We start from the raw sequence: 13,206 nt of genomic DNA, 5'->3' as shown, positions 1-13,206 counted from the left end.
TGGGGTTTTTTTGTTTTTTGTTTTTTAATGTTTTGGATGGAATCTAGTTGCCTCCAAGAATTGTGCCTTATAGCATTTGGGGACCAGGGGGTAACTGCCCCTCCCTGAAATATCCCTCAGCCTGTTCCCTTTTCCCCAGTGCCATGTTCAACCCCGCTGGGGGAGATGGGGGTCATGCCCTTAGCCCCTGGCTCGGTTTGCATTGCAGTGAGGTGGAGCGGAGAGTAGGTAGAAGGAGATTTCTTCTGGTAGTGTATCAAGTTTTTCCTGCCCACTCCCTCTAAGCCACCCCTGGTCTGCTCCCCCAGCTGTTTGAAGGATAGCACAAGCCCCTTATCCCTAGAGTTTCTCTCACCTTTAATTTATTCCCTTTTAACGTGCTTTTTCCTGACCTTCGTGCCCCCACCCCTTCTCAGAGCCTCCTAGACATAGGCCCTTTGGACCGAGTTTCTCAGGGATGCCCATGCCTCCCCTCAGCCCTTCTTGGCATCGGTCTTCAGTCCTACCCCGGGAGCGGGAGCCTGGGTGTATGGGGACATCTTGCCTCAGCTGTACCATTCTTTCCCACGGGCATGATTTTGCCCTGAGTAGTTGGACAAAACTCGGTGCTTCACAGAGAGTAAAGCTGTTCAGCACCAAGGCACAGAGCCCTGTGCATCCACACCGCTGGGCCCAGCTTGTGCCCCTTGGAGCCTGAAGCTTTCCAGTGCTCCCAGAAGGAGGCATCAGAGAAAGACGCCCCAAGTTTAACTGGCCTGACCCCCTTCCCCAGGGAAGCCCTGTGAACCTGAGCCAAAGGGCTGATGTGCACTTGTTTACTGTGTAAGCAAGAGTAGAAGAATGTCTGATGTCCAGTGGAAACTTGTATAGAATAAATAATAGCTTTGAGAAGTTGGTAAGTGACGGCATCTTGATTTGGGAAGGGTCTGCCCCCAGGAAGCACTCTGAGCAAATTAGTCACCACGTATTTTTACCGCTTCGACTAGACCATGAATTCCAAGCTCTCGAACACGTTGCCCACTGTTTAGTGTAAATTTTTCAACTCTACAAAACTGAACTAGCACACATTTTGAATGCTCGATTCATCTGGATTCATCAGTTAACCAGTTAAGGTTGCCACACTTGTCTCTAGATACTTGGGGGCAAAACGCGTAGGGGTGAGGGGTCACTACTACCTCTAACTACTTCAGCATGCGTCTCCCACATAAGCCCAACACCGCCTTCACCCGTAAGAAATGCGTAGCCAGCAGACGCTTCTTTATGTGGACTCGCGGTTCTCGTGACACTTGGGTGCCCGTACAGACCTAGGACAAGCTCCAGCAGAGGCTGGCTGTAACCAGGTTTGCTCTCGGAGCAGAGGGGCTGTACCAGGATGTGGAAGAATCAAGACTTGGCCCTTGATAAACAGGAGACTTCAACTTGCCCTATTAATACCTAGAAAGAGCCGCTTTGACGGTAAAGGTCTTGTTCTCCAAAGTGCTTTTTTCAAGGTTTAAACAGACTTAACCCTTTAAAGAGATTGCCTCTTTGGGGCACTTGGGGACTCGTCTCCTTTGGTTTTATCTTTTAGCCCTTAGTACTTACTGTTCAGACTTTCCCTTTCTGCCACTGATTTTATTTTTTTTAATATTTAAATTTATTCATCTGAGACAGCGAGTGAGAGCATGAGCAGGGGGGAGCAGCAGAGGGAGAGGGAGAAGCAGGCTTCCCGCGGAGCAGGGAGCCCGATGCGGGATTCGATCCCAGGACCCTGGGATCATGACCTGAGCCGAAGGCAGACACTTAACCAGCTGAGCCACCCAGGCGCCCCTCTGCCACTGATTTTAGAACTCTGGAAGCTGAAGCCTCCTCCAGTTGATCTTAGAGTATTCTATCGGGACTTTTCCTAGCTGCCTCCCTGCTCCAGACACTGAAAAATCAAGGCCTGTCTATTCCATCCTTGCTGAGACAGCAGTGCCTGCTGTCAGACTCACATTATGGGATGAGACAGTGGTGGGAGCATTGCTTCTGGGCGTTTCCCAGAAGTGGGGAAAACAGTGACTCAAACCCTAGGATTTCTCCCTGGCCTGCCCTGGAAGCAGCCTGACCCAGGGCAAGATTTTAAATGCAAATGATTTCCCCCCCAAACCACAGGTCAACAGGATGGTCTTCAAAATGGAAACAGGCTTCTAGCAAAGTGGACGGGTGAGTCCCAAACCAGTGTAACTTGCCACGCTTCTCCCTTGACTAGTTTTTCACTGGATGTGGACAGCAGAGGTGGTTTCTGTTGTTTTCCACAGGCGAGCAGAGGACTACAGGTAATGCCCCAGGCAGGGTCTCAGCCCGCTGCTCCACCCTTGCTCCCAGCTCTCCCTTCTGCACTTAACCTGTGGCGCTTTCTCATTCCCATGGCAACACGTCCCAGCGCCACACAGATCCCAAACACAATCTGTCCCTGTGTTTCTTTATCCATCAGCTTTGCCTCCTAGCAACTGGGATTTCTGCCCCCATTCTTTGCTTGCATTCCAGCAGGCCTCCCCCTGGGGAGGAAGGGCGGCTCTCCCCATGCAACTTCTCTTGTGTGACCTTGAGCAAGAACGTCCCTCTTTCTGGGCCTTGTGCCTCATCTGCGTTAAGGAGATTGGACCTTGAAGTTCTCAGCTCAAGTGTCTTCCTCCTAAGTCACTTCTCTAAATACGTGCCTCAAAGTCCCAAGTCGGGGCCTTTCGTGCCTCTGGTCTCAGTTTTTGAGAGTTACTCTAAATTCTTTTTTAACGACCAGTCCTCAGAAAATACATTTTCCTTTCTGTAGAGCTTTAGAGTCAGGACCATAGAGGTCACCTTGTCCACATTCTCATTTGGCCAGTGAGGACACAAGCGCTAGAGAAGCCTGGCTCAAGTCCACTGGTTTGTCAATGGCAGAGGCAGGACAGTTCTCTTTCCATCTGAGTACTCTGAGTACTCCGCCTTTTGGGTGAATAATTGACAGCTTTTTGCAGGGTTTTCTGCAGCAAATTTTCCAACCTTGTGTCTGTTAGGAACTGAGCTGAACAGCAGGGTAGCAAGGAAACTCCCCAACTCCATCCACACACACCCAAGAGCAAAACCAGCATGATCTCTCACAGACCTGGGCCCGGCAGAGTCTGGGCCGAGCACCACTGAGGGCCCCTGTCCTTCCTTCATCGCTCTAGAGGCAGAAACGAGCACCTGAGCGGGAGGCAGCAGAAAGAGACCAGCCTTTACAGTCCAAGCCAATTACTTAGTCGCCCCGAGCTTCAGTTTCCCCCTCTGTAATCTGAGCATGACAATACCTACTCAGAGCTGTGTTGGGAGCACACTGGGTATTCAAATGTCCATGTCCCACAAACAGCCCCACGTTTGCAGGACTGCGCCATCAACATTCACAGTCTCTTAGTGGGTGATGCTCAGCCAACGTTGCTTCCCCTAGCCTCTCAGGATGCTTGTGCCTTCTTTTCTCCTCCGAACAACATATGATAAAGGCTCAGGAATGCAAAGTACAGTGCTGCCCAAACCAGAATTAGTGAAGTAGAGCCACAGAAGGGACAATCCAATCCAAGGGATGAGCATTTCTGATTGCCTGATATTTGGCTTGGCCTGCCTCTTGGAGATCACGGAAGGTGGTCTGGAAAGGAGCTGCAGTCTTCCAGGCTCCTAGAGACTAGGGGAGATCCAGAAACCAGGGGATGAGGGTGAAGGCTAGGGGTGGCAGTGAACAAGGACCGGAGGAGGAGCATGACCGACAGATTTGGGTGGGGAAGAAGAGTCAGGCCCTAATGCACACCTCCTTCGCCGGCCCTGGGAACAAGAAAAAAGAAGGCATTCTCAATGAGAGGACAAGCCTGGGCAACTTGTCTTTAGCAGGAAAGACACAGCATGTTCCAGGGCCAGTGAAGAGGCTGGTCTGGCTGGAGTGGAAGTTTGAGCTAGAGAACTAGCAGGAGAGAAACCTAAGGAGCCGGGAGTCCCAGAATGTTCTAGCCAAGCTCAGGCTGGCCTCACCCTTCCTGGTGACAGAAGAGCCACAGAGAGTCAAGGAGAAGAGAAGGCTGTGTGGGGTCAGCATGGGGGAGTGACAGGGAGCCACGCCGAAGCCCAAGAGAGCTAGACACCGCTGGAGCAGCATCCTAATTGCCCTTGCCCAGAGGATGGCCACGGACAACAGCAAAGCCAGAGAGAAGCTTCCAGCACAGCCTCTGGAAAGCTGCTCTGTGCTCACAAATGAAAAGGCAAATAATGTTTTAGTGTCGTTATGGAAATACTTTTGACCTCTCAAACCCTCGAAAAGCAGTCCCCAACCAAGGGTCCGGGGAAAAAGTCTTGCCCCCCCCCTTCCACAAGTAGCCCAGGGCTCCCCAGGGGGTGAATGGAGAAGAACCAGGGGGTGAAGGGTCTCCCCTGAGTATGAGGACAGCTGCGTGAGGACCACAGAGTCTGTCTCCTTTGTTTCTTCTCTCCCCTCTGGGTTCCTCACTTTGTCCCCTGCTGTTGCCAATAGGCCTCGGCCCCAGTGGAGGGTGAAAGAGGTGTGTCCTGCCAAGCACGCACTTTGGATTTCCCTAGCTGGAGATTCCACTCTTGGCTCTGTATCGCACCAGCTGTGTGACCCTGGGGAAGCCTCGGTGCTGTCATTTGTGAGGTGGCTACGTTCCCTCGTAGCGTGACCCAGGGAGGGAAACAACATGTAAGGCCTCTTGCCCAGGGCCTACTATGTAATGTTCTGCAAATGGTAGCCACGAAGATGATGCTGCCTCCCTCGTCCGACCCTGCCCAACGCGGCCCAAGCATGGCTAACACAAGAAAGGTTAACAAGCCCTTTGCTTTCTCCCTGAGGACAGCTGGGCCAGGCTGGGTTTTTCCAAGAGACTGTCGTCACGGAGGAAGAGGCATGAAGTGGTCTAATTTGCACAGTGTGGGTTTTCTATCCTGCAGCAGATGGTACCAACTGCCAGGCTCCGCAGCCCAGTTGAGGGCCTGCCCCGGCCGACCCTGTCCAAGGACTCGGCCCCTCTTCCTCCTCCTGCTCTGCCTTTCCTCCACAGGCCGGCGGGCCCCGGGGAAGAGGCAGCCCACCCCTCCTGCTCGCCTAGTCACATTAGCGCAGACAGAAGCCGCGCGTACATACCATGTGCTTCCTGGACTGGCTTAGCTCCAGGTCCTGGCCACACAGGTGCTCTCACAGGGGCCTCCCAAAGACCCCGACTTGGCTAACGCCCCAGGCCCTGGATGGGAGAACAGCTGCTCTTGTCCAGACCCCTCAGGGCTCCTAGACCTAAAGCTGCCAAACCCTCACGCCCAGCTTCCAAGGCCTTGGACATGCCTGCCATGGTCCTCCTTCCCTCCCAGCCCCCCTCGGGGGCTCACTCAGTACTTGGGGTGAGGTGCGGAAGGGGGGTGTCCAGCTCCCCTGGTCACACACACACCCACCCCACGAGCGCCTCGTGTCCTCTGCGGGGTGTCCTCAACCGTGGTCTGTGCCTTTAAGGACTGCTGCCCTGAGCCAAGCGCTTGACCTTAGCATCCTCAGCTGAGTTGGATTAAGGGACCATTTCATGCCTTTGCGAATTCCTTCTGGCTGCCTCCTTCCACAGCACCGGGAGTAGCCAGTAGCCTGGACCAGTCAGCCAAGGGCAGTCTGAGAGTCAGTCTAGTCTGGCAGCCCCTTCCCGAAGGGGGCAGAGGCTACCCCTTTGATAGGCAGTTTGGGATCAGGGAGTGGGCCCTTGGCGGTCTTGGGTGACCACAAGGACTCCTAGAAAGCCATGCAGAGCCTCGAGCCATGAAGGAACGCTCAGATACCATCCTGTGCGTGGAGGCGACAGAACTGAGCAAGGTAAGGGTCACAGAGGACCACTCTCCCCGCTTAGAGCCGGCCGTGCCCGGGGCACATGCGAGCCAGGCAGCGCGGCCACTGGCCCTCAGACCCCCAGTCTTTCCCTTTCAGACTGAGTTCTGCAATCCTGCCTTTGAGCCTGAATCGGGGCCACCGTGGCCTCCAGCGGCCTCGCGGGAGGACGCTGGCCACAGCATCCCGGCTCCCTGGCACGGTAACCATCTCAGGGAGTGGCCCGCGGGGGGGCGGGGGGGCGCAGAAAGGCCCCGGAGCGAGGACAGAGCTCTCACCAGCCCTCCCGCCCACCCACAGGTCGGCGGCCCCGAGGGCTGCAGCGCGACTGCCGCTTCTCCTGGCTGTGCGTCCTCCTGCTGGCCTGCGTGTTGGTCCTGCTGCTTGGGCTTCTGGCGGCCATCATTCTAGCCCGTGAGCACCGGCCTGCTTGGGAGAAGGGCTTCTGAATGACATTGCACGAGCCATTGTATCCATCACCTCTGGGGAACCGGCTCCTCTGAATCCCACTCCCCCATCTTCGCCCCTCCAGAGTTGTCGGCTACACCCCTGTCTGGGGCCTCCTATCAGCCACTGCCTGCCCAAGGCCTGACCCCCAGCGGGACCACCACCCCCACCACCCCCTCCACCACCACCACCTCTCTGGCATCTGGGAACCCAAAAGGACAGCTGGAGGAGATAGGCATGAGCCCCTCACCCCAGCCCAGTGAGTATCCAGGGCAGATCTTCCTGGAGAAGAGCCCAAGATGGCAGCGGGGGGGGGGGGGCGGGGGGGGCGGTGGCCAGGAAGGGGAGCCTTGGAAATAAAAGGGTCTCTCTCCTTTTGACCTCGGAACTCTAACCTTCATCTCTGCAGCCTGTGGGGGCCTCCTTCCTGGCCCAAGGGGCTTCTTCAGCAGCCCCAACTACCCAGACCCTTACCCACCCAACGCCCACTGCGTGTGGCACATCCAGGTGGCCGCAGACCATGCAATACAGCTCAAGATCGAAGCGCTCAGCATGGAGAGCGTGGCCTCCTGTCTTTTCGATCGCTTGGAAATTTCCCCTGAGCCTGAAGGCCCCCTCCTCAGGTGGGTCCCCCTGCCCCCAGGAGATCTCACCCCTGCCCTGCACCACTGTCTAGAGGACAGAACCGGGGAGCAGCAGTGGGAAAGGCTGGACTGGGAAGAAACGGAGAAACCTGACCTCAGGGGCCCAGCTCTGCCATCAGCCTGCTGTGTGACCTTGGGAAGGTCACTGCCCCTCTCTGTCAGATGGAGCTCCCACCTCTGTTGCCCAGGAAGAAATGCCTGCAGGATGGACGGTCGGTCGGACGGACAGACGGACGGACGGACGTGCTGGTCAGGAAAGTCAGAGCTCCCTGGGAAATGAAAGGACCCTTTTTGACCCCATCCTCCCCAGGTCAGGGCTTGAGGCAAGAGGACCGCAGGGCCTGGGCAGCCTCCACTCCGGCTGGCCCTGAGCTCTGAGCCTCCATCACCCCCAACCTGGCCCCTTGCAGAGTGTGTGGGAGGGCGCCTCCCCCCACACTCAACACCAACGCCAGCCGCCTCCGGGTGGCATTCGTCTCTGACAGCAGCGTGCAAGGATTTGGTTTCCATGCCTGGTACCAGGCTGTGACCCCCGGTAACGGTGAGTGTCTTCCACCCCCGCCTCTGGCTGCCTCCCAAGCGCCCACTTCCCTCCCCTCCAGACATCCCCGCCCCGCCCCCAAGAAAGAGGTGGAGTCTCCGGGATGTTCTGAATCCAGTCGCCCCTCCCCAGGGAGCTGTGCTCACGCTGAGTTCCCCTGCGACCAGCTCGTCTGCCTGCTGCCTGACTCGGTGTGCGATGGCTTTGCCGACTGTGCTGATGGCAGCGACGAAACCAGCTGCAGTGCCAAGTTCCTGGGTGCGGGCCCCGCCGGGCACAGCGCGGGTACTGTCTTCGGGCATCCGACCCGGGTCCGGCCAGGGCTCCCCAGCTCTGGCCCAGCCCCAAACTTGCCCGGATATTCTCCTGGCCCAGAACTTGCTTCCTCATGGGCCTGGCAGGGGCGAAGGCACAGACCCTGGCAAACTCCTGGGCCCCTCCTCCTCTCTGCAGGGTGCGGGGGGAATCTGACTGGGCTCCAGGGCACTTTCTCTGCCCCCAGCGACCCGCAGAGGTACCCTCACCAGCAGGTAAGCCGGGGCGCCACGGGGAGGGCAGTGGGGCACATGCGGACACACACCTGCGCACCCGGGTTAGTGTGACCGGGAACAGCCTGGGAGACGCTGCCTGGTTCTTGGGAAGGTCAGAGCTCCAACAGGCAGTGAGGGAACAGCATTTAGTGCTTAACCGACGTTCCCGTGCTGGGTAAACTCTCTGAGAGCAGCCAAGTTCAAAGGCCCTTCCACCACCGATGCGGAACAGCTCGGTGGGCCGCCCCCACCCGCGCCCTGCCTGGCCTGCAGCAGGGAGAAAGCCCTTCTGGAGCCCTGCCTGGATGGCCAGAGCGGGACAGGAGAAGGAGCCCTGACCGACTCCATCCGTGCCCTCCCCCAGCTCTGCACCTGGCACATCTCGGTGCCTGCAGGACACGGCCTAGAACTGCGGTTCCACAACTTCAGCCTGGAAGCTCAGGACGAGTGCAGGCTGGACTATGTGGCGGTGTATGAGACCAGCGACGCAGGGGCCCTTGGCCTCCTGGGAAGGTAGCCGCCAAGCAGGAGCCCCGGAGAAACTCCATCCTCCGCAGTCTCACGGTCAAGACCTCCTGCAGATTCACACTGCCCTCTCCCTGGCTTCCAGTTCCTTCCGCTCTAAGCCAGGGGTCTCTTCACCGTCACCCTAGGAAGAGGCTTGTCCTTCCTCAGCCCAAAGCCTTTGTTTGGCATTGCCCCTGTGCAGAAGGCCATTTCCCTGTACCCTCCCTGCCTGGTTCTCCTGCCCCGTGGGGCCCACTCCCACTTCCCCTCAAACCCTCACTGGTGTTTCCCATCTCCGACTGGCTCAAGTTCAAGCAGTTTGCTTAATTCTTTGCCTACTGAATATGTGTGTCTTCCTCCCAGGTCCTAAGTGCCATGAGTCAGCTGCCATGTGTCCCACCCCCTCTGGCACGGCCCAGAGCACCAGCTCGGAGGGAGGCCTGCAGGAACACCCCCGGGCGGCGGTGGGGGAGGCCAAGGGCCCCCTGCCCAGGTCTGCTCTCTGCCTCTGGCAGGTTCTGTGGAGCAGAGCCACCACCTCGCCTCATCTCCTCGCACCAGCAGCTGGTGGTGCTCTTTAGGACAGACCGTGGCATCAGCACCGGGGGCTTCTCTGCCACCTACCGGGCCCTCAATGCCACAGAGAGTAGGTGGCCCTGGGTGAGCGGGTGTGGCTGTGGAGGCGCCTCCAGGAGGACGAGGAAGGGCTCTGGACCCCACTCAGGGCACCGCGAAGGCAGTGTGGGGGCACAGGCCTGTCCCAAGGCACCGCCATGCCCCCTATGCCTACAGATCCCTGTGGGCCCGGAGAGTTCTCCTGCCATGACGGAGGGTGTAAGAGTGTGCAGTGGACGTGTGACACGTGGAGTCGCTGCCTGGACAGCAGTGATGACAGCTGCAGCAGCCCCTTGCTCCCACCCCCAGGTGAGAGGCCCGCCCCACAGCTCTGCGGGGGCGGGGTGGGGAGGCTGGAGCAGGCTGGGGCCCATTCATAGAAACCCCACTGGCACACTGTATAACAGCTCACCCCTGTCCTCTCCGATGGGGGGACTCCACAGAGTCCGGGAGGGATTCTCACCCGGTGGTGGCAATGGTACTTAACGTCACCCCCAAGGCAAGTGGGAATCTGGGAGTTGATGGTTGGGGCTTCAAGAACCAGCCCAGCCTTGTCACACAGAGAGCCCCCCTATACAGCCCACCTCAGAGAGGAAGGTGAGGGGCGCCCGGCTGGCTCAGTCCATAGAGCATGCGACTCTTGATCTTGGGGTCGTGAGTTCAGGCCCCACGTTGGGTGTGGAGCCTACTTAACAAAAAAGAAGATGACGATGAAAGTGAGAGCAGGGGAGTTCCTTCCAGATGCCCAGCAGGCCCTGCCAATGTCAGTGCCCCATGCTCCCGAGATCAGAGAGACACCTGCATCAGGCCCAGGGCTGGTGAAGGATGTTTGGGCAGACTCTTGTGGATAATGGGCACCTGTGATGTGTGCAAAGCATCTCCCCATGTTATCTCGTTTGACTCCCACAACAACCCCCAAATGACCCAGATAGAGTGGTTGGGTGACTTGCCCCCAGGTCACCAGCCTGTGTACCCTCCCCCAGTAATTCTTCCCTTACAGAGCTGGCTTGCGAGCCCGTCCAGGTGGAGATGTGCATCGGTCTGAGCTACAACACCACAGCCTTCCCAAACGTCTGGGTGGGCATAGCCACCCAGGAGGAAGTGATGGAGATCCTCAGAGGTTACAAGGTGCTCTAGGCAGAGATTAGGAGGGACCCACAGGAAAGTGGAGGGAGCCTCGGGAATGGGGTGCCTGAGGGCTGATCTCCTCCTTCCACAGAGCCTGACAAGTCTGCCCTGCTACCAGAGTTTCCGGAGGCTCCTCTGCGGGCTGCTTGTGCCCCACTGCACCCCCATAGGCAGTGTCCTTCCCCCCTGCCGCTCTGTCTGCCAGGAGGCTGAGCGCCAGTGCCAGTCTGGCCTGGCTCTACTGGGTACCCCCTGGCCTTTCAACTGCAACAGGCTACCTGAGGCGGCTGGCCTGGAGGCTTGTGCCCAGCCCTGACCCTGAGGCAGGCCCCTGCCCCTCTGCCTGCCCATCCACCTTTGTCGATCAGGGCGGGCAGGCAGGGGACTCTGCCCATCCTGTCTGGAGCCTCCCAGGGAAGGAAAGAGAAGTCCTCCGCAGGGCTAATGGAAGCTTCCCTGTCCCTTTCCTTGCCCCAACGCCACACAGTGCCATTGCCCGTGAGGACTGCTTCCCACCCAAGCCTCTGACTCCAATTTCCAATCTACTGCCTTCCCCTCTGGGGAGACCTACTTTTTCAGGTTCTCCACCACCTGCCTTCTTCTGACTCTCACTTATTCAACAAAAATGTATTGAGTGCCTAGTAATGTGGCAGGCACTGTTCTGAGTCCTGGGGATCCAGTTGTCCAACCGCCTCTAGAACTCTCCCCCTCCATTCTCAGCTTCTATTTCCCTTGGACTAGTCTTGTCCTTGGTCTGTGGCACTGCACCATCTCTCCTTCTGGGCTCCTTGGAGCAATGGGTGCCCCGAGTGTCTGTCTCGCACAGCTCTGCCTCCCTGTGCCCAGCTAAGACTCCCTCCCCCTCCTTTCTCCCCCAAACCTTGGCCGGCGGCCGGGCGACACCACGAGTTATTTCCCTGCTATTTCCCGGCCGGGAGCTCTTGGCCCCTGAACAACTGGTTTCCTCTTGGAGTCTGGGAGGAGCAGAGCGGAGCCGGCAGGGAGTGCACCCGGACCAGGGGAACGCCGAGGGCAGGGGACGCCTGGCAGGGGAGACGCGCCGAGGCGGGGCAGGGGTCAGCTGGAGGGTCCGGAGTAGCGAGCGCCCCACGGAGGCCCCGGGAGACGGGAGGGGGTGAGTGTGGCGGAGCGTGGGAGGGGGGTGGGGGCGGGAAGGGCTGGGGGAAAGTCGGCGCGGGCGGGGCACGGGGTGGGGTGGGGGGGAGCGGCCAGCCTCTCCTGTCCCCCTCCACCCGCCGGCGCCCGCCGGGTCCCTGGCTCTGGGGGCGCCCCCCCTTCATCCCCCCCGGCGGCCGCTCAGTCTCAGGCCCGTGGCAGTGGGGTGGGGACCCACCCGGCTGCGCCGGGGCGGGGAGCGAGACTGGTGCCGGGATTCTGGGTCCCGACTCCCGTCCCGCCTGGCCCGCAGACTGCGAGAGGACCCCGGCGGCCGGAGCCCCCGTGCCAGCGCCATGAGGCCGCTCGTCGCCCTGCTGCTCCTGGGCCTGGCGGCTGGCTCGCCCCCGCTGGACGACAACAAGATCCCCAGCCTGTGCCCGGGGCACCCCGGCCTTCCCGGCACGCCGGGCCACCACGGCAGCCAGGGCCTGCCCGGCCGCGACGGCCGCGACGGCCGCGACGGCGCGCCCGGGGCTCCGGGAGAGAAAGGCGAGGGCGGGAGTCCGGGTAAGAAGGCGGCGGGGTCGCCGTCCACGGGGCGGTCCGCGCTCGCCGGGCCGAGGGCTGGGGCTCGTGGTCCCGCCAGGGGGCGCCGCCGGGCTCGGGGAGCGGGTCGCTGGGAGGGTGACGCAGCGCGCGGCGGCCGCAGCTCCGGGGACCGTCTCCTGAGAGCGGCGGGGCCCGGGGTTGGGGAGGGGGGGAAGGGGCCGAGCGGCAGGGCGGCCCTCGCCCAGGAAGCGGCGGCCGGGAGCCTCAGACAGGGTGGGAAGGGTGCTGAGCGGCGCCCCCCGCGCCCCCAGCCGCCGCCGCCACTCTGGCCCTAACCGCGCCCCGCACCCCCACAGGGCTGCCGGGGCCCCGGGGGGAGCCCGGGCCGCGAGGAGAGGCGGGACCCGTGGGAGCCAGCGGGCCTGCGGGCGAGTGCTCGGTGCCTCCGCGCTCCGCCTTCAGCGCCAAGCGCTCCGAGAGCCGCGTGCCTCCGCCATCCGACGCGCCCCTACCCTTCGACCGCGTGCTGGTGAACGAGCAGGGACATTACGACGCCACCACCGGCAAGTTCACCTGCCAGGTGCCCGGGGTCTACTACTTCGCGGTCCACGCCACCGTCTACCGGGCTAGCCTGCAGTTCGATCTGGTGAAGAATGGCGAGTCCATCGCCTCTTTCTTCCAGTTTTTTGGGGGCTGGCCCAAACCAGCCTCTCTCTCTGGGGGCGCCATGGTGAGGCTGGAGCCAGAGGACCAGGTGTGGGTGCAGGTGGGCGTGGGCGATTACATTGGCATTTATGCCAGCATCAAGACAGACAGCACCTTCTCGGGATTTCTGGTGTATTCTGACTGGCACAACTCCCCTGTCTTTGCTTGATGCCCACTGGAAAGTGAGCGGTGTGACACTGACAGCCACATCATCCCCGGAGGGCTGGCCCCCCCCTTGGGATGTTGTGAACGACTCCAGTCCTGCTGCTGGCAGAGAATGGGGACAGAGGCTGTCTGAGATCAGGGCTGGCAGTGAGGGGCAGTGGCTGGATTTCTGCCCAAAACCAAAGGAGCGCTCTGTGCTGGCAGGTGTGGGTCCCCCAGTTGCTCTGGCCCAGGATCCCAGAGGTGGGGGTGCCCTCTTCCTGGTGTTCTGCTTCTCTGGGCCCTCCCTTGTCCCTCCTATTCCTGGGCCCTTTTCTCAGAGATTATTCAATAAAAAAAAAAAAAAGTCCTACTGGCTCAGCTCAGCCTTCTTTAGTGGTGGGGATGCCCTGATGGTGAGGATGGGGGAGGGGA

General features: G+C 59.9%; 2 protein-coding genes across 2 annotated transcripts; both read left to right on the top strand.

Moving 5' to 3' along the window:
• The first annotated feature begins 5,776 nt into the window (after positions 1–5,776).
• Positions 5,777–10,838, top strand: LOC113914315 (membrane frizzled-related protein). The gene is made up of 13 exons (XM_027579454.1): positions 5,777–5,830; positions 5,942–6,044; positions 6,143–6,256; positions 6,375–6,548; positions 6,699–6,912; positions 7,344–7,474; positions 7,607–7,732; positions 7,928–8,004; positions 8,369–8,517; positions 9,027–9,157; positions 9,304–9,435; positions 10,127–10,254; positions 10,346–10,838. Exons 1-13 carry the CDS (start codon positions 5,777–5,779, stop codon positions 10,568–10,570), a joined length of 1,758 nt encoding a protein of 585 aa, XP_027435255.1. The 3' UTR covers positions 10,571–10,838.
• A 39-nt stretch (positions 10,839–10,877) lies between these two features.
• Positions 10,878–13,141, top strand: C1QTNF5 (C1q and TNF related 5). Its single transcript, XM_027579455.2, has 3 exons — positions 10,878–11,389; positions 11,684–11,940; positions 12,279–13,141. Exons 2-3 carry the CDS (start codon positions 11,727–11,729, stop codon positions 12,794–12,796), a joined length of 732 nt encoding a protein of 243 aa, XP_027435256.1. The 5' UTR covers positions 10,878–11,389; positions 11,684–11,726; the 3' UTR covers positions 12,797–13,141.
• The last annotated feature ends 65 nt before the right edge of the window (positions 13,142–13,206 follow it).

The sequence above is a fragment of the Zalophus californianus genome, chromosome 11 (assembly GCF_009762305.2).
Source record: "Zalophus californianus isolate mZalCal1 chromosome 11, mZalCal1.pri.v2, whole genome shotgun sequence".
Lineage (NCBI taxonomy): Eukaryota > Metazoa > Chordata > Mammalia > Carnivora > Otariidae > Zalophus > Zalophus californianus.
The sequence above is the reverse complement of the archived record's forward strand: the minus strand, read 5'-3'. Positions and strand labels throughout refer to the sequence as shown.